At 43.1% G+C, this 20,088-nt stretch overlaps 2 protein-coding genes across 4 annotated transcripts; one reads left to right on the forward strand and one right to left on the reverse strand.

The window, feature by feature from the left end:
* Positions 1 to 1,353: 1,353 nt before the first annotated feature.
* Positions 1,354 to 17,233, forward strand: mrtfbb (myocardin related transcription factor Bb). Of its 3 annotated transcripts, none has more exons than XM_053443966.1 (14): positions 1,354 to 1,591; positions 4,928 to 4,993; positions 9,067 to 9,122; positions 9,210 to 9,285; positions 9,515 to 9,676; positions 10,582 to 10,763; positions 11,067 to 11,213; positions 12,109 to 12,356; positions 12,707 to 12,839; positions 12,937 to 13,833; positions 14,657 to 14,767; positions 14,933 to 15,064; positions 15,147 to 15,207; positions 15,295 to 17,233. In XM_053443966.1, exons 1-14 carry the CDS (start codon positions 1,492 to 1,494, stop codon positions 15,771 to 15,773), a joined length of 2,850 nt encoding a protein of 949 aa, XP_053299941.1. In that variant the 5' UTR covers positions 1,354 to 1,491; the 3' UTR covers positions 15,774 to 17,233. The 3 variants fall into 3 exon arrangements, with proteins under 3 accessions (XP_053299941.1, XP_053299942.1, XP_053299943.1); XM_053443967.1 differs by having other exon boundaries at positions 12,112 to 12,356; XM_053443968.1 differs by having other exon boundaries at positions 1,354 to 1,576.
* On the reverse strand, positions 16,429 to 20,065 carry LOC128458910 (lipopolysaccharide-induced tumor necrosis factor-alpha factor). Its single transcript, XM_053443971.1, has 6 exons — positions 19,911 to 20,065; positions 18,902 to 19,057; positions 18,635 to 18,775; positions 18,467 to 18,562; positions 17,610 to 17,757; positions 16,429 to 17,519 (listed from the first exon to the last, which is right to left on the reverse strand). The coding sequence occupies exons 2-6, from the start codon at positions 19,038 to 19,040 to the stop codon at positions 17,411 to 17,413; spliced, it is 633 nt and encodes a 210-aa protein (XP_053299946.1). The 5' UTR covers positions 19,041 to 19,057; positions 19,911 to 20,065; the 3' UTR covers positions 16,429 to 17,410.
* Between the last annotated feature and the right edge of the window lie 23 nt (positions 20,066 to 20,088).

The following is a 20,088-nucleotide window of genomic DNA, read 5'->3' on the forward strand; positions in this document are numbered from 1 at the left end:
ACTCATGAAACATGAACTCAGAAGGAATTCTGTGAATTATGGACCGGTGACACGACGAAAGATGTTTTTCCCACATTCCGACTGCCCTTTCCGTATTTGTTATGCTCTTGTTCACCATTATTCCGTCCCAGCGGTGAGCCGTCACAACATATTGCGCCTGACTGTACTAGTCCCATTTGCTTTGCCGGCTGCATGTTTCCCATTGTCCGATTCTGTTTGACTTGCATATTTCTTGATCCCAGCAGTGAAATCTTAATCATCCAAAACACAGCGGTGCAGTCCTCCCCAGTATGTGTTGTCCTATTCAGGCACATCACGGGGAACAGCCAGGAGGACTGTGTCTCCGCAGTTTCACCTTCACATCAGATCCGTAGCAGGAAAAAGATGCCAGAGCTCTAAGCGTTGACATATTTGTAACACAAACTTCCTGGACCCTCTGAGACACATCAGCACAATTAGTTTCGTTCCCTGTTATCTCATTTCCTGTTTGTGCATTTTGAGCCACCAATGCCATGTTACACCATTGTAAGCCACAAGGTTTTGGGGATAATCCCCTCTATGACTAGATCTGAATCAATGGGGTTGTAATGGAAAGCAGCAATGGAAACTAGAATGTCAGCACATACCTCTGCTAAGGCCCCAACTGTCCCCTTGTATTCAACCAAGCTGTCTCCTAAATGTTTCTGATCATTCCTTGGGGAAACAGTGACAATGTTGAAAAGCTTTATGTTGTAATGTAAAAGAGAGTGAAGATCTGGAACCATACCAAACTTTTATGAGTTCCACCCTGAAACATATCACATCCTTCCAAGTTTCGTGAAAATCTGTTGTTGTATTTTTGTAATCTCTTGCTTACAAACAAACAAAAAAACACAACTAACAAATAGACGAAAAGGCAGTGGTGAAAACATAACATCCTTGTTGGAGGTAAAAATAATAACTACAAATTCATAACTTATCCTCAAAAAAATGTTAAGAGATAAGCCTCCATGTCCCTGAGGACCCAGTGTGTTTGCTCCTGTCATTGTTATTTAGTGCTACAACAATTTATTGAGAAGAAAAAAAACACTCATGCTGTTTCTCATGGAGATGTGCCCACTGAAAATCCCCTCAGCTTGTTTTTTATCGATGTATTGGATATTCGGGCCCCTGCTGAGTGAATTTGATTATTATGAGATATTCACAAAGTAAGCAAAAGTTCCCCAGGGTTTCTTCTTGTAGTATGATGAGTCCTCTGTGAGCAGAACAAAGTGACCTAGCGAGGGTTAACATGAGCAGCGCTGTGTTCCCTCCTCCTGACGTTGACTGAGCGCTCACGCACACTCACTCACACACACACACACAGACACACACACACGTTTTCTCCTCAGAGGCCAGCACAGAGCCAGAGAGGAGGGACTGTGTGCAGCTCTGCGAGCCAGCTGTCGGTCGCTCAGAGCTGCGTCTTCTCTCTCCCGGACTCTCCCCCGTCTCCACTGGCCTCATCACTCCATGGGACTCCAGACCTGGCCGCCAAGCAAACCAGCACTGTCCTCCATGGCCTGCCTTGATGTGGAGACCCCCTCCATCTGCAGGGGTAAATTCAAATCAGGTGCTCTGCCTGTCTTCTCCGTCTCCTATCTGCATGCCTTTCATTGTTTGATTTTTATAGAAGTTTTTATTGTGCTCTTGTTTGTCTTTACTGATGCCGGCAGCAGTGGTAAAGGGGGGGGGGGGGGGGGGGGTGACGTAGACCCGCCAAAACAGGAAATGACAGGGCAACAGTGAAGCTCATCACATTGAGTCATGGCAAGCATCATTTATACGGGACGGAGTCGAGCTCTGATGGATAATCAATCAAACTTGTTCTATAAAAACAGTCAGTCGAGTCAGATATGACATTGTTTTATCACGGATATGTTTTTACTGGCACTCAATGGTGTTATGTTTTCTGACATACATGTAATATGAACCATAAATTCACTGTTTTAATGTAGGATGCCTCATTCAAATGACGTGAAATACACAGATATACAGGTTATTTGAATATTTGTAATCTTTCATCAGCAGCCACTTAGACCAGGCCTAGAGTAATGTGGATTTTCTTTTTATTAAAAACCAATATAACTGTGTATCAGTCTTTAAAAAAACTGTCACTTGGGTTTAGGTTCTGTAAAGTCAACTTATTGTAACACTCGTGAAGTCACATTTGATGATTCGCCAACCACTGAAGTCAGTGACTGGATCATGACTTCACGATACAAGTGTTTTCTTACTCCTGCAAAAGAGGTAATGTATATCGATTTTTCTAGGATGAGCAAAACACTCAAATGATAAACAAATAAAAACCTGCAAGAAAAAAGCTAAATGTTAATTCCTCTCTGACAGAATTATAATCCAAGAATTGTATATATAACAATTTGTTTAACAATTTGTTTAAATCTAATTAAACAAGTAATTATTTACGACTTAACTAAAAATAGCTATTTCTCTCCCAAACTAAGAGTTGCCAGTACATTTTTGACCAGGCTTAAATTCAGAGAGTTCTACTGTTTTATCTTGATATTCTTATCCAGTTATAAATAGTTACAGCTCTGTTTAAACAGCCACATCTTCCCTTCCTTTCGTTCTCAGTCATTATGTAACAGTCACTTAATTGATAGTGCTCAAACCTTGCTGATAAGTGCCCTGCGTTTTTGGATCTTAGGATAAAAGGAGTAATAATATATGTTATACTTGCTGGTAAACTGACCCCTGTTTTTTCTTTACGTTTTAATAAAAGTTTCTGTCAGCTTTGGCAGGCTGCTATGTTTATATACCCTTTGAGTAAGCAAAAGATGACTGGCTATACTATCTGAATCAGCCGCTTCACACTCAAATGACATAAAACTGGACCTTGTTTAAAGTCTTTGGTATTTATAACAACAAAGTCAACATAACCCAGTGTCAGTCTGCTGCTTGGCTAAATTCAACTGTCACTGGCCAGAGAGTATCTGTAGCCACATTGTTTCCTAAAAGGAGAAAAAGTCAAATAAAATGGAAAAGGTCTGATGGGAGACCTCCAGGGCTGATTTGCTGAGAACAACATGGGTCTGAGATTAGAGATTACATCAGTAGACAAGGATTTGAGCCGAGTCCTCGCTCTGTGTTTCTCTACAACCTCTGTTTACGCTCTGCTGGTGAGCTGGAGAGCGGAGCCAGTTTACATCACAGCGAGGTTAGCCAGGGTTCAGGTCGAGCGCAAGATGACAGAAAGTGAGGAGGACCCCAGGCGGAAGGTGCACCCCCATACTGACGCCTAAATTAATCTCTGCATTCTCCTGTGGCACTGGGAGGCAGCTTTCGATGGTATTGATATGTAGTAATATGCACTCATAAATTGTCTTGCCTGTAGCCTTCTCTCCGAGTCGCATCAGATATAAATATTGAGACAAACCGATGGCAATTTTTTACAATCTCCAGGTATGATCTGTCTCCAGCTGATCATAACCCCTCTGGCTCGTAATAGGAAAACACAGCAGGCGGGGTGGGGGGGGCAGGCACGCTGTGTTCTCTGCCCTGGCGTTGATGCTGTTGCTGCTGTGAGAATGGAGTCAGCCTCCCACCCTTTTGCCTCGGCTCTTGTCACTCCGCGTTCCCCCTGCCCGCCAGCGTGAGCCCGTGACCGTCCCCTCAGCCCCGCATATGACTGGAGATCCCACCCCCTTCACTACCCCCAAATTTCATGGTTCCCAGGCCTTGTTCTCACAGCTGCCCAGTTTATTTTTGCTAGAGTGAGTCACAGAGGCCTGCTCAGACGCAGTGCCTTTCCCAAGAGAGTTGAGCAGGTCTAGTGTGTGTGTGTGAGAGAGAGAGAGAGAGAGAGAGAGAGAGAGAGAGAGATGAGAGAGAGAGAGAGAGAGAGAGAGAGAGAGAGAGAGAGAGAGAGAGAGGAGAGAGAGAGAGAGAGAAGAGAAGAGAGAGAGAGAGAGAGAGAGGAGAGAGAGAGAGAGAGGAGAGAGAGAGAGAAGGAGAGAGACGAGAGAGAGAGAGAGAGAGAGAGAGAGTGAGAGAGAGTGTGTTTCTGTGGGAGTTGGAGTAGCTGTTCCCCTCTGAGCCACTGAGTCGATGTAGCTGAGCTGACTTCACGTCGTCACTATAAGGTGGTGACGAGAAGGGCCTCATGCACCTCACGCCGCCGCCGCCTCATTCGTCACCATCGCCCATCACCTTTCTCTTCAAACTGTTTCTTAGGCACGGAGCCGTGTTACTGTGCTGAAATAACATGTCCACGCTCGCTTGTTTATAAATGTTTAAACTGGGATCTTACGACAGTTTATATTGACGGGGAAAACAAAGCTGAGGAAGTATACTGGATGTCAGGCCTAACTCCAAGACTCAACAATTTCTGCTGTAAGATAGACAGATCTTTGATGTTCAGCAATAACATCATGGATCACTGCTTACTCCATCTAAAGCAAGATTACATAAAAAAAATAAAAAAAAAAACGTTATTAAATAGAAACAACTCACTTGATTCTCGTGGCGTCACAACCGTCTGCAGCTTTGCTCGTTATCGTGACTACAGCTCCAACTTTAATCCTTCTTTTATCTGTTTATGTTCTGCAGTGTACTTTGTTTGATTCTTAAATGCATTTGCATCGCACACAGAGATATTGACTCGCTCTGGGAAAGCTCTCAGCCAATCGCATTTGGGTTTGCAGTGTTGTAAAATGTGCTGTAATTTTAACTGGCCCAGTTAAAACCATACAGGAAGGGAATAGGATGTCTGTGGTGGTGAACAGGCCTCTCTGTTCTGCCTTTTGGGGGTAGAGAAATAATAAGCGCTTTGTGTTATCTGAAGTCTGGCAGGTTTCACAGTTTAAAGCCAGAGGTGCTTGTGTGTTGATGCAGCCGCTCTGAATGGTATAAGTGGAACTCTGACCTCCGTGTCTCTGCGCCCTCACAGTCCTCCAGCTCTGTCTGCAGCAGAGGAGAACTCGGGAGCAGCTTGTGGATCAAGGCATCATGCCACGTGAGTCTTCACATCACACATAAACAAAACTCTTACCTTACACTCTGAAAATGAGGTTCCTGGACTGACAGCCATAAAGAGAGTGCACAATGTCTTTTCTTCCCAGTAATGCCCTTCTACTTTTCTTACATACAAAATTTCGTTGCTGTTATTTGAATTATAAGTTCATGCCTAAGTTAGATGGAGATGAGTTATGCAGCAGGTTAAATGTTTTGAGTTACATTTTGTGGTATATCTGTTTTGCATTATTGAAAACTGCAAGTCAGCACATAAGCCTTTGTGCAGTCTTCCTGCAACCCAAGGAGGTCATGTCCTCAATGAGGTCCATGTGGACAAGGTGGCAAAACATGGGATGGGTGAGAGATCCATGTGTGTAACTGTAGATGGAGGAAGAACTTTATTAGACATTAGTAAGTACTTGCTTTTAAATATACTTAAAGTAGTAAAAGTACTTGGCCTGATGAAAAAAGGTGAACTATATTATTTTGACAAAGATCCACAGTGAACATGGCGACTCCATGATCAGGGAATGTCAGTTCAGGAAACTTCCTATGAGAAATTCCTCCATCCTGGACACACTTTGACATCACTTCCTCTGTGTGTTACCCTGGTTGCGTAAAAACATCGGATACCTGTTGCTGCTATCGGGAAATATAACTCTACTGTAGGCCGGGCTTATGTTCGATAAAACAACATAATTCTAGCTTGCTTCAAGCATTTTTGATGTTTTAACAATTTGAATCGTAAATTATTACAAAGTTAGTTACAACAATACTTACAAACATATGTGACCTCCTGTGTGATCTTCATAGTAATAATAATATTAACCTGCAGTCGTTGCATGGCTATCGAGTCACAGTTTCTTCAGTTTCTTTTAAGTGCTCCAGCGAGGCGCATTGACTTATGGGTATCTTTTCTTGTCAATTTCCGGCAAACTGATGGACTATTGTTCACTTCCTCCCTGCACAGTTCCCTTTGAACTGAGCATGATTGCTCCCTACAGTCTGGAATTTCGCTTAAGATGGCTGAGTACCCTGTGCAGTCCACTTTGCGTTGCATTACTGGGCGATCGGAACACACCCTTCGTTCTTGTTGAAGGAGGTGGGGTCTAATATTACCTGCTTGATCTGATTGGGTCAGCGGACCAATTATTGATTACTTTTAAATATATCAAATACAATGTGAACATGTAATGCAATACTTTGTTTAAAATGTAGGGGAGGAGCGAGTGTAGATATTTGCTGATATATGCCGGAGTAAAGTGAAAAGTACTAGTAGTGATAAATCTATTTAAGTAAAGTACAGTAACTAAGTATATTTACTTGTTTCATCCCACCACTGGAAATATATATACTAGGTTTTCTAAAATTCACTCTTTCTACCTAAGGACATGAACATCAAACTGCCTTGTTTAAACAAATAATTGAATTCATTATATTCATTCTCATTAAGTGGGAGGTTTATTCTACTCTTACTAATAGTTGAATCATTGTCCTCATGTAAACACAGCCAATGATGAAAATGACTCAAAGATTAAACACAGATAAGCCATCAAGCAGCACAGCAGTGCGGAACCAGAAAGGACAAGCTCCCACTTTAATACCATTCATCTTTTGATGTGACAAAGTGGAGCAGACTCAGTCCCTACTTTCCCTGGCTGGGCATTGTGTTTGGGAGAACACCTGATAAAAGAGAAGCTGACTCTGCGACAGAATTGTGCTGATAGCTGGGAAGACAGAAAGAGAAAAAGATGTGTCCTGCTCACTCTTGAAAAGTCTCCTGCGGTCAGGTTTTCAGCTCCTCTGTGGCTCCGCACGGCAAAATGAGTCAGTGACTGAGTCTTCTTCACTGGAGGTCAGTCTGTGGCCTGGTCAAGCATGAACCCACAAACCTTCCCAGGCCACTCTCCACTGAAGCTACTCTGCTACTCCCACACTAACACGCTCATGGTAGGTATGTGCTGAGATTTGGGTGACGAGCAGGAATGTTTTTCTTTGCTCCTCTGACACACTCCTCAGAGCCCCTCCCACCTCTGGCGAAAATGTCCTTAAAGCTAACAGTGCTCGTCATAGAGGAGGTGACGAGTCGGTGAGCCAGACCTGGTCTAAAGCATCATGAGTTTATTCTGGGGATCAAAGAGTGACTCTCCGCATGGCGCAATCTCCTCTCTGCTTGAATCAGTAAAGCTGACACTTCCTGTTGGACTCCCATGAGCTTCTGTTTATTATTAATGTCACACTCATGCAGAACAAAGACAAAACACATGAAAATAATGATAGAATAAAGAAATTACACTGCAGCCGAGTTGAGGTGGAAAGTGAAGTAAAAGAATGTCATATTGCCAAATATCGCAAATCACAATTTTGCCTCAAGGGTCTTAACAATCTGCACAATATTACGACACACACTGTCCTTAAACCTCTGACTCAGAAAAAGAAAAATTCCCCAAAAAACACATAAACAAGAAAGAAAGAAGGAAATCTCTAGGAGAGCAAGAGAGGAGGGATCACTCCCCCAGAACCTACAGATAAGCAATAGACGTGGTGTTTACAGAATACGGCAACAAAGAAGATTTAAACTGTGGACGGTCAGGACGATTACATTATAGGTTGTAACATGAATGAAGAATAAGATCTGGGAGGACATCAAGCAACTTCCACATGCCACCAACAGATTAGACCTGAGCCACGCGACCACCGTGAAGATCTGTAAAAGAGGACAGACTAAGCAAACATACACAAGCGAACAAAAACAAGCATGTCATTAACACGTTGAGTAGAAAGAAACAAACACTCGGCGGGAGAGACAGACTCCTGGAGGATGAAGATCCAGATCCAAAACATCTGGCACGAGGCACCGACAGCCAGGAGAGGGAAAGAGGGGGAAAGAGGGGTCTCAGGGTGGCATATGTTCCAGCATGAGGGGAAATAGAGAGAACAGGGAGGAGTTGTTGAAGAGATTTGGGAACACAACCTGGGCGGTCAAGTGCTTGAGGGAAAAGATGCAGCGGTTATCAGAAAGTTTACAGTAATCTCATTCTGAACCATCCTGAGCAATTTCAAGACTTAGTTATTTCATGTGGTAGGTGTGAGCATAGGAGAAAAAAGTTGGTATTGGTGACATCTTTAATGTAGTTTAATGTAGGATCAACCGCGACCGCAAGGAACTTGGCTGTAATACAGCTGGAGAGGGTTCCTGTCTCTGTTCAAACTGTTGTGTCCATGTCCGAACTCTGACCAGCGACCAGCCTCTGAGTTTCCTCTTATCGCAGAAACAAGAAGGCCTCCTATTAGATCATTTGAGAATGTTCCTCATCTTTTACAGGACGACACAGTGAGTATCAGTAGTACAACCATGGTAATTAAATCCATGACTCACTCGCAGTATAATTTGGCCTGGAGTTGAAATATAAACAGAGAAAAGATAGAAAAGCAGAGGGCCAAGAAGAGAGCCATGGGCTCCTCCATATTTCCCGTCAGTAAATATTGATGTAGAATTAATTCACAAAACACTGTGTCTTTCAGATAAGTACTTAAAGACTTAAACCAGGTGAGAGCCCGGCCAGAGACACCAAATTGGTTTCCACACGTGGAAGTGATCTATAGTATTAAAAGCTGCACTGAGATTAAGCAAGAGAGGTACAGAGGAGGAATCTAAACCATAGTAAGCAGAAGTGATGAGGCTTTAAAGTAGATTGACAGTTTAGCCACAGCAGTTTTCAAGCCAGTGGGGATGAAGACAGGAAAATAAAGTAATAGATTAAGATTATATAGGATTGTAGGGCCAAGAACTGGCTAGAGATCTTTGAAAAGTTAAGCTGTTAAAGGGCTAGGTTGGAAGTTTGTAGATTTTTAAAGCAAAAGCATCTTAGTCAATGATACACGTTTGAAATGCTCTTCGTACAACACATTAGAAATGCCGAATAAAAGTTCATGATGCAAATTTTTTTTTTTACATAAATCAACTTATTTACCTGTTTATTTATATAGTCGTTTATTTATTTTAAAATGGAAGGAGGTTTTCTTGTGTTGAGCGAGAAAAGTTACGAGTGCTGTTTTGTCACCTTGTCACAGCTCTGAAAACACCTGCAGCCTTTCATGAGCAGATTCGCAGCCTGGAGAGAGCCAAGGTAAGATGTTTCATCAACACTGCAGCTGAACATTGTTATTCTCCATTTTTTTATTTTTTTCCCATAACATTTTCATTTTCTTAACAGACAGGGAACTTCCTGAAGCACAAGCTCTGCAGCAGACCTCAACGATCTGAGCTGGTCCGCATGCACATCCTGCAAGGTAGTCTTCCTCCTGTGTGTTCTCACTAGTTATTCGCTTCTAGATAAGAGAGACAAGATGAGGTTATTAATCTGCCTCAATTTACTGCCTACTTTGTTTTACAAAGTTCTAAGCAGATAAGTGGCCTTTTGAGTTCTGGCTGTAGCTGCTGTGAGTCACTGATGAAGCGGTTAAGAGGCCGACGGACGCTGGCCAGATCACAGCTAATGATTCTCTGTATCTTTATCAGAGTCGCAGGCTGAGGCCTCCCTGCAGGCCACACAGATGCAGCTGAAGAGGGCCAGACTGACTGATGATCTCAATGAGAAGATCTCCCAGCGACCTGGACCCATGGAGCTGGTGGAGAAGAACATCCTGCCTGTGGACCCTGCTTCTGAAGAGGTCAACAATGGTAGATGCTCGTTATATATCCTCCATCTTAGAAGACATGAACCATTAAAATATTTTATTTTAGCCACTTGGGTAACATCAGAATAGCAGGTACTTAAGCCATTGTTGTTCTTTCACTAGTATTTGAGAAGTCAAAAGTTAAGTTCAGCCGATATGGATTTCTGGAGGCTGATACCAATATTAAGGAGTAGAACATTTCCAAGATAAAATTTCAGCCAATATATATTGAAAAAATGATTCCTAAGATGTCACTTTTTAAAAACCTTAAGACAAAGAGATGTCAATGAGGCTTAAACATCAAATGTATTCTCAACAACTATAAAGACAAAGAAAACGCAAAAACAACCAAATATTTACATCTTGAATTAAGAAAATAAACATTTATAACTCAGTGATATAAAAGCTTTCATTTGCTGATACCGTTATGTCTGTATTGAATATGTAAGCCTGCAGCAATGTTTGTGTGTGTTTTATAGTCACTGACTAATGTGCAACTTATCCACTTTGGTGATATCTTAGGAGATATCATCAGAGTCAGTCGGTTTAACTTTGCAGATAAATTTGAAGATCCTCCCACTTATCCTCCTGCACCATCAAATGTGTTTAATGCTAATAAGCAATGTTAGAATGCTAACATGCTAAACTAAGATGGTGAATTTGATAAACATTATACCTGATTTGCATAAGCATTGCTGCATTGCCACTGTGATCATGTTAGCAGGCTGACATAAGCTTGAAGTCCCGCCTCCACTGCCCTTATACTGGTGTTACTCCTTTTGCAATGTAAGAATGAAACTCACTGCAAAATGAAGTAAGACAAATGCTTTCCCCCCCCCCCCAGTTTTTAACTCATCCTTTAAATAAATAACAAGCTGCACTTATTTATGTTTGATGTCGGCCTCACAGGTGAAAAGTCAAACTACTCTAAAGCAGCAGATGTTTACAGCTTTGATGAGGACAGCAGCGAGGCCTTATCACCGGAGCAGACTCCAGGCCAGGAAACTCCCGTCTGCACCTCGACCTCTGTGAGGGAGTCTGCAGGGACTGAGGCCACCTCATCCTCCTCTCAGTTAAACTCTGCCGTCCAGGTGAACCTTCAACCATTACAAATCCTTAAACAGAAACTGGTCATGTTAACAGATAAAACGACACTTTGATGACACGCTTTCTATTTTCTATAAGTCTTAAAGTGTAATGTTTTCATAAGCCTATGAATTTCTCTGTTGTCATTGGTAAAAAAAATGTTTAAACCTACACATATCATGCTTGTTTTTCATTTTATGAGTTTATCAACCTGTTTTTATTCCAGTTGGTTTTCTTGTCGAGCGTGGGATGATGATTAATGACCGCTCTGACTGTTGTTTTTTTTCCTCTGTCTCTTATTTTTTCAGCATTCCCCGCCATCTAAGTCACAGCCCCCATCAGATTTACTCAAACTCGTCTCTACCAATGAGACGCAGAGCAACTTACAAGCATCTGCACCTCAGCCAATCACCACTGCTGTGTCCAGTATCACGCCAGGGCCAGTTCTTGTAAAGGTGAGTTTGTTCTTCTAGTTTCCAGTTTGGCCAAAGACCTTTCAAAGTCTTCTTTTACTTAAGTGTAGCAGTGACTGTTCTTTTGAAAGGAAGAGTTCATTTAGTTTAAAACCAGCTGACAGGAAACTGACCTCGGCTCTCTGTCTCTGTCTCTCTGATTTATTGACTGTGTGTTTTTTTGGTTTCCTTTGGAAATGTGATGGCCGATACGTCAGAAGACACAGCGTCTGTGTTTCATCACTCTGAAAGTCTCATCAGTTTAGGGTTGAACTGAAATTCAGCCAAGTCGAAGTGCAGTTTGAGGCACGATGAGGTGTAAAGTACTTGATTTTAAACATGCGCCAGCCACAGTTTGTCTTCAGTCAGGGTCTAAGGATGGTTTGACCCTCTTCACTTAAGCTGTGTCAAATCTAAGCCCAAAATCAAAGGGCATGAGTGAAGCAATAACTTGTGTGTTTATCATGATCCAGTTCCTCTCTGAGCACAAGGTGACCTCTCTCTCCCTTGGAATACAATAGTGGACTGAATTTGAAATATCGCAGGGTGTGTGTGCTGGCTTAGCCCAACTTGACGTTTCATAGTTATAACCTGCTGCTCTTATGCCAAGCCATTTACATGTGCATCCTGTAATTGCAGGTGGTAAAACAATGAGGGTCACATTTCCACTACCCGCTTCCTCATCCTGCGTTTATCATCGGGTGTCAGAACAATGTCCCAGCTCAGTGTTGAAGCTATACAAATCCACCATCAGTTCCAAGACTTGAAGTTTTGGTACTGGCTATGCTGCCTCTATTCCTGGAGAAACTTGTTCAGACACAGGGATCAAAACGTGTCCAGATGGTCCGTTCAGGTTTTTACATGTCCCCCTTCACTTTTGTTGTGTTGTGCTCTGCAGCAGACTCTGCCCAAGCAGCCTGGCGATAAAAGCCGTAGCAAAAAGAGCAAAGAGCCCAAACCGTGGGTGAAAAAGCTGAAGTACCATCAGTACATACCCCCGGACCAGAAGCAGGAGCTCAATGACGTACCGATGGACTCTGGCTACGCCCGCCTCCTGCAGCAGCAGCAGCAGTTCCTGCAGCTCCAGATCTTGAACCAGCAACAGCAGCAGTACAACTACCCGGCCGTCCTGCCTGCCACAGTAAAGTATGGCTTCATTCAGCCACACAGACACAGCCAGAGACAGGATTATCCCCACCAACACTTGTCTTTGTGTATAGGCTTCATTGTTTACGGTGCTGAAACAACCCTGACATACAAATGTAGCTTCCTTCCTAAGTTTAGCTTTTTATTACAATTTTCCACAAACTTAAACACTCACACCTGCTTTTGGAAGCCGTGAAGCTCACTGCTTCGACTGTCCGACCGCAGCTGCTGTTTATCTCACATACTTGACATTTCCTGCCCACGGTTTTCTACACAGAAGCTGTTAATTGTGAAAAATAGATAATAGTTCAAACTCTGTACTCCCTTTCTCTCCCGTCTTATAACAACAGATCAGCAACTGAGGTACAAACCAGCTGTTCCACTGGTCTGAGTGGAAACGCTGCAGCTGCACCCGTACGGCCCCGCCACGCTCAGATGAACAGCAAGCTGGATCACTTACCCGCTAATCTGGATGAGATGAAGGTGACACTGTCTGACCTTATTCACCTCATGCATGCTGCAGAGGAGTCCAAGCAAAGATTTAAAAGAGATATTCTATGATAATCTCTTGTGTTTACAGGTTGCTGGGCTGAAAATGGAACTAAAACGCAGATCGCTCCCTGTTTCTGGGACTAAGACAGACCTGATAGAGAGGCTGAAGTTATATCGGGAGACCTCTACCATCCAGACCGCTGCTGCCTTGGAAACATCAGCTGCCACAACGTCCGAAAACATCAAGCTAACCCCCCCTGTCTCCCCTGTAGCCTCCAAGGTGTCCAGTCTGGGTATAGAGGACAGTAGTCTGGCAGAGAGTCCAACAAATCTTTCAGATTCCCGGTCTCCAGCCTACACTGCTCCCTGCAGGAGCTCCCCGCACAGAGCTCCAAAGGAGGAGTTAACCACAGAGACGGGGTCCTCTGGGAGGGACTCAGAAAAGGACCAGCGTCTTCATGAGAAGGAGCGTCAGATTGAGGAGCTGATGAGGAAGCTGGAGCAGGAGCAGAGGCTGGTGGAGGAACTGAAGCTGCAGCTGGAGGTGGAGAAGAGGAGTCAGCAGGGAGATTCTCCACCTCAGCTCAGCCCTCTCGCTCCCATCCAGGTCAAAGAGGAGAAAAGGTCCCCCTTAAACTGCTCCGCTCCCTGTCGCTCCCCGGGTCAGCCAGTGTTGGTCAAACAGGAGGAGGCTATGGATCAGAGCCACTCAGCTCCTCCTAATCACTTCCTCATCAGCCATCGGACCAGCAAGCAGCCCGAAGCGCCGCACTCTGTCCAGGCCGGAGCGCAGATTCTGCTGCCTGCGTCCCCTCCTGCCTCAGCACTCACTATCCAGCTGCCAGCCAACTGCATCAAATTACACACTACTGTTAGCAGCACAGCCCCAGGCCTCATCCAGACCTCTGGACAGGTGCCACAGAAAATAGAGGCCTCAGCAGCTTTACAGCCCCAATGCAGCACTCACACTCCGCCACTGACAAAGGTAAGAAAACACACGAATGCTGGTGCCTCGCTCTGCCGCCTTATTAGTCATCACTGTCAGCCGTGACCCTGTGATGGTTTACATTCCTTTAGAATATACGGACTAGGATTGTATGGGGAGACTCACACATGAAACGTGTGACACCTGAAATCATACGTTGGGCTTTACTTTGCAGTGGAGTTGCGCATCGTAGATGGGGTGCAGTGTTTTTGATGGCGCTGCCTCATGTATCACATATCCTATGTTTTTCCCTCTAACAATCAATTACAAGCTACCATCGGGTAATACATCTTTCTTGTTGCCATGATAATAACAGGCCTCGGCTGAGTGGTGAAATCTTCTACTCGCATCAAAAGAAGTCCTGTGGAAACATGGGCGACTGGAGCCGGTTCTGAGTGACGGCCGACCGTAGCGGCCTCGCTGCCCTCTGTCGTCGCTCTGCTCCGGGTCCAACACGCAGCCAGAATTAGACACAGAAACCGCAGCTCGACACAAACTCATGAGTTAAGATGCGCAGCACAAGCAGGGTTAAAAAATGTGGCCCAACAAAATTCTGTGTAACTTATTTTCTATTAAAAGCAGGTGATCAAGAGCAATCCTCTTTTCCCCAATTCCCCCTGCAGCTTGTTTACTTCAACATAATTAACTCCTGCAGTGTGTGTGTGTGTTCGTGTGTGTGTGTGTTTGTGTGTGTGTGCGCGTGTGTGTACGTGTGTGTGCGTGTGTGTCGACTTTTCCGTACATGTTGCAGAAAGCATTTCCCTAACATTGATTGCATTAATGCATTTATTAATGTATGTCTCCCTGCTGAATTTCAATGCAGACGTGGAGGATGGACACAGCAGCACAAAGTTCACTCAGCACATTCCCAGTGAGTGTTCGTCCTACAGGAGCCGCCGTTAACCAGCCCATCGCTAATGGACCAGTGAATAAGGTAGAAGATCACCCTTAAGTCTATTCTACTTTCTTTCGTCTTTTCCTGTAAAGCAACTGAAGTGCTGAGTCTGGGTTTATTTGTGAGATGTAAACTGCATTGGAGCGGTGGTGTCTGTCAGATGTATCCTGTTTTTCATTGGACTGTTTTCTCTTCCTGTTACAGTCTCCCAGTCACTGTCAACCAGCGCTGATGTTGCATCAGCCCACGTTCAAAACCCATGTGTCAAAGTGTAAAGACCCACCGCGCTATGAGGATGCAGTGAAACAGACACGCAGCATGCTAATAGCTGTTCAGGTGGGAAAATGAAAATAACGCTTAAATAAAAGTTTATCTGAAAGTCGTGAGGTGTCATTTACTGGTTATTATTTGTCTGCAGGGTCCCACTGCAGCCAGCCAGCAGATGGATGATCTATTTGACGTGTTAATTGAGAGCGGTGGTGAGAAATACTGACTTATTTTTCGTTTCGGTAAATTGGGACGATTTTTGGATTTTCACTCTTTCTGTTCTGCACTTGTTCTTTCAGAAATCTCCCCCTTCATCAAACAGGATCCTCCCAGCCTGGACAAGCCTCTCCCTGTGACAGCCAGCGTAACCACCCTACCTGTCAACACGGTTTTATCCCGCCCTCCCGCCATGGTCCAAGTGGCACAGCCGCCCACGCCGCCCCTCAAACCTTCGAGTGGCTTGTCAGTGCTGATCTCTGACACCCAGCTGGACTCCCTCCTGGACTGCACACTGTCCGCCGACACTGAGCCACAAACACTGAAGCTGATGGAGGAGTTGCATTCGCCCATCACCATGGAGGTGGACTTTAACGTAAACCCACCGCCCTCTACTTTTACCTTGCACAATGCCAACATGGACAACATGGACAATATGGACAATATGGACTGGCTGGACCTGACCCTGTCAGCGCCAGTAGAGGGCGTCAACCCCTTGGACATGTCCACATCGGTGGGCGTCTTCTCCTCTGACTTCCTGGAGCCTCATGAACTGTGTTGATGGAAATGAGGTAGTAGAACTGATGTGTTATCATTACAAGGCCTATTAATCATCATGTTACTCACATGTAATCCATTTACAGCATATTACTTGTAATCAAACCGTACATTTACTCATGTAATTGTGCACAGGAGGTTAACAAAAAGGGACGACATTTGAGCGAGGGGATGCCAGAAAGAGTTTGAATCTGGAGTGGACATTTTGGGAAAAGGTAGAAGGAATAGAGTCAGATGTCTTTGAGAAGCTTTGCAGAGATGTAGGAGAGAACTTTTTTAAGGCAAGCAGACAGGGGGGAAATAACTTTGTTACGGCTGAATGACACACCAGCCACGCACCAATGACTCATCTATTTGAGTGTCGCATCCGTGTCTGTCCTTTGTCATCCCCTATCCCACCAGGAGGAGTGCAGTATGGGTACACGCCGGTGAAAACATAGTCCTCTCTTCATTCTGGGTCCAGAACCTTCAAATGTCAGATTTGTACCTTGTACTCTCTGTTATCCACAGAATACATGGTTGTGTGATAAAGATGAAATCATGCATATCTCTGTGTATGAGTTCGGCTGCGGCGAATCCATTGGTGGATTGTTTTCTAAATGTGATAAAAGACGGAAGGAATCCACAACAAACCCTTGCTCAATAAACACGTCAGGCCATTTCAAATAAACATGATTTTTAATAATTTAAAGAAGGCATGAGTTTGTTTCTGTGGGAGACTCGCATAACATAGAAGTGGTACTGGTGGTGGGAGCTGACAGTGGATGTAAGTTGTTATCAATCTTTTCTCATGTTTGTCCTCTCTGTTGTCTGATCTTCATGAATTAACATGTTACTGTTCATACTGCGCTCTACTGCACTGACCATGGTAACAGCAGAAACCGAATGTAAACACAAACAGACGCCACATGTAAAGCATTTCTGACACAAGTTTTTACTATCAGCAGCTCAAACAAATCGTACTTTCATATCATAGGTCATGAGGACTGACTATGATGTCAACGATAAACCTAAAGCAGTAGAGTCCTCACTTAATGTCACGGACAACGGTTAAATGAATCTGTCGGCAGACCAACTCCTGCAGGATTACAAATATTTATTATCTGCTTTGTTATGTTCAGACACAACCTTCAGTAAAAGAACAGTACCCATGAGTGGGATCCAGTGTTCACGCTCCCTTCATACTGATCTGTGTTATAGTGACATCTGCTGGCCACATCTGGTTTTCTTTTTCAGCCAATAACACAAAACGACATCTGTATGAAGTTAATAAACTTCAGTCTCAAAGAAACTGTTGCACGACAGTGGGACAGTGCCTTTATGTTTGTATAGCACATCTTTTCCACATTGTGTATTTCTGTTTAATACAAATGTATCAGCTGGCTTGGTTTGTAAATACAAAGATAATTGGGATTTCACACCTTTACTCTTCAGCACTTATCATTAAAAACTACAATAAATGTATTAAGCTTGTAGCAGTGTTGACTCCTAGAGAAATTAACTTTGACACAATTTCAATCATTTCACAGTTTAAATATCATAATATACAATCAGTCAACATCAGATTAGAAAAAGAAAAACAGAGTGCGTCATCATTAGGTCTCAGTCTGAGCTTCAGTTCTCCTCCGCATGCTTTTCCTCTCAGAGCTTTTTAACAGTGTTGATCACAGTGCGACACTTTGGACACCTGTGTGTGGTCGATTTGAATGATTCCATGCAGAAGGGAATTAGGCAACAACCCGCCACGCACCTGCAAGAAAACCGAACAGGAGTGTGGGTCTGGTTACACACTCGTTTAAAAATAAATCACCAGGAACAGGGGGTTGTTGTTGTTTCATACCCGATCATAGCTGTCATGAAACACACCATCCAGGTCACACTGCTGATGGACTTGGAGGTCTCTGTCACGATGAACTGACGACACTCGGGGCACTGAGTCCTGCACGGACACGCTGGAAGGTCTTCTGCTTCCAGAATCACTTTAGGGGCTTTGCAAAGAAGAAAAACACAACAGTTGAATCACAAAACTACTTTCATTGATGATCTGTCTCAAGCTTACAGGCATCAAAACCAAAGTGTAATCTGTGGAGTCAAAAACTAGTAGAATATTAAATGATAGATATAAGAACAGATGAACAGACTTGTTTTTGTTCTTTAATGCAGGTTAACAAGTCGCGTGAATGCCACATAGCAGATGATCTTCACTCTCACAAACGAATGATGAGCAAAAGCACAATAATATATATGTTTACATGGACACTGATATTCTAATAGTAACGCGATTGAGACATTAGGATGAATAAGTCATGTAAACTGCATTTTTCTAATGACCTTAACCTGAAGACCAGAATAATAAATAATCAAAATAAGACTTAAAACGTCTGTAGGATTTTTTGCAGCATTTTTTTTGCAATTGACATGTACGGCAGTCACTTCATGACACCATAATCAGATTTTGCTCTATCTCAACATGTAAATGGAATTTTCTTTAAGCAACTCTTGTTATGTAGTTGAAATAATGTCTTACTCAGAAAAAGACCAATGTAATATTGCTGTCCATGTAAACAATAGTCACAAACCCAGAGGTTCCTGCATCATGTTCCCACTAGATTTGATGAAAGTTTCATAAAGAATCATTCTCCACTTTCTGTAATTCCTTATTTGTATAGAAAAGCGCCAAATTGAAAAGTTACTCACCAGGGGTCGAAGGTGGAGGCGTGATATAGTAAATTTTTGCGGTAGAATTCGATTCGAGGGGCGCCGTCTTCTGACTTGTTGTGCTGAATGACACTTCTAAGAGAAGAAGGAGAAGAAGAGCAAAGTTTGATGCAGTAATGATTTGCTTCAGTAAAACCTAAGACTCACTCTTCGCGCTGTCGTTGTCACGGTTGGCACTGAGGATGGGGTCGTGGCTGTTTTGGATCTCCGCCTTCCTCTCACTCAGTTGCACCAGTTTGTCATCAATGCTGTCAATCTCCTGTTGAGTCGATCCCACTTCCTTGCTTCCTGGAAATATAAACACCAGTCATGCACAGAAGAGCAGCAGAGGCAACAGGAAATAACTATTTTGCTGAAGGCTATGATGCTAAAGAGAAGAGTCAGATCCTATATATTGTGTCTTTCATGTGTCACCTTGTCCAAACTCGACATGGTTCCGTAGCTCCTGAATTACACACAGCAGTTTTTTCCTCTCCAGAAGTTGATGGCTTCTGAGTGAGAGACAGTTCTGTTCTCGCGATTTGCAACTCGGCTCGTTCTCTGAAGAAGTCATGGTGAGAGCTGAAAAGACTGAAGAGTCCAAATGTTGGATTGTTTTAGCTCTTTGCGCTAATTAGGCACAATTCCTGACTCAGCAAGAAGCACATTTAAAAAAGTTTTTTTTTAAAGGTTTAGAAAATAAGAACTAAACTTAAATTGTCATTTTCATTGATAATATTGTTAGTAAGTGAGGAGTTTCTTTCTTTTTTAATGATTACTGGCAGGACATGGGTACTACAAGGACCAATTAGACTTAAGCTGAGGCCCTGGCCCCACCCCTGGAAATATTTCTGAATTATTAAATATTTAAAACACATCCTTATGCCTTCTGTGTTTTATATAAATCATTAATCTATGAGGTAGAAGTGGTGGTCAACAGTGGCTTTGTTCGTTTCCGGATCAACAGTAAACGCAGATTAATGCTCGATAAAATAGTCACAGGTCATAAAAAGTTGGTTGAAACAAAACCACAATTGGTTCCTCCTCACTGAACCAATTCTTAGATTTAAGTTATATATCCAAGAACTCCATTTGGTGTCCTTACAAAACACAAACAAGATTGAGTCCAACTTTCCTTCGATAAGCAAAAACTAAAACAAACTACATTTCTGGCTTTTTTTTTTTTTTTAATGTCTAGTCAGCAAAGGTATGCGACTAAAACAATCATTTAACATTGATGAGGAGAAAATCCTGCAAATCAATTTTCAAAGTTACACGACATAAATCTCAAGTCTAATAAATGTATTTGTAACTTTAGCTGTACTCACTACAACCCTGTCAAAAGTTGAACCATCACTTTAACATCCCAGACCCTGGTTTCATAAAGATTCCTTTAAGCTGTGTTAAAGAGAATATTATAAAATTAAAGAATATACTGGTGTACCTCAATTCCTCAGCCGCTCCCAGTGAATCCTGCCCAGGTAAAATTCAAACTAGGTAAATAAGGACACAATACATGTACTGTTCACTTCCATCATGAAATATTCAAATCAGCTCATTTCTGACTGCCTCCTGTTGCAGAGAGCTACTTTTTAAAGTGCGAGTGAATGTCAAACACAAAC

The sequence above is a fragment of the Pleuronectes platessa genome, chromosome 16 (assembly GCF_947347685.1).
Source record: "Pleuronectes platessa chromosome 16, fPlePla1.1, whole genome shotgun sequence".
Taxonomy (NCBI): domain Eukaryota; kingdom Metazoa; phylum Chordata; class Actinopteri; order Pleuronectiformes; family Pleuronectidae; genus Pleuronectes; species Pleuronectes platessa.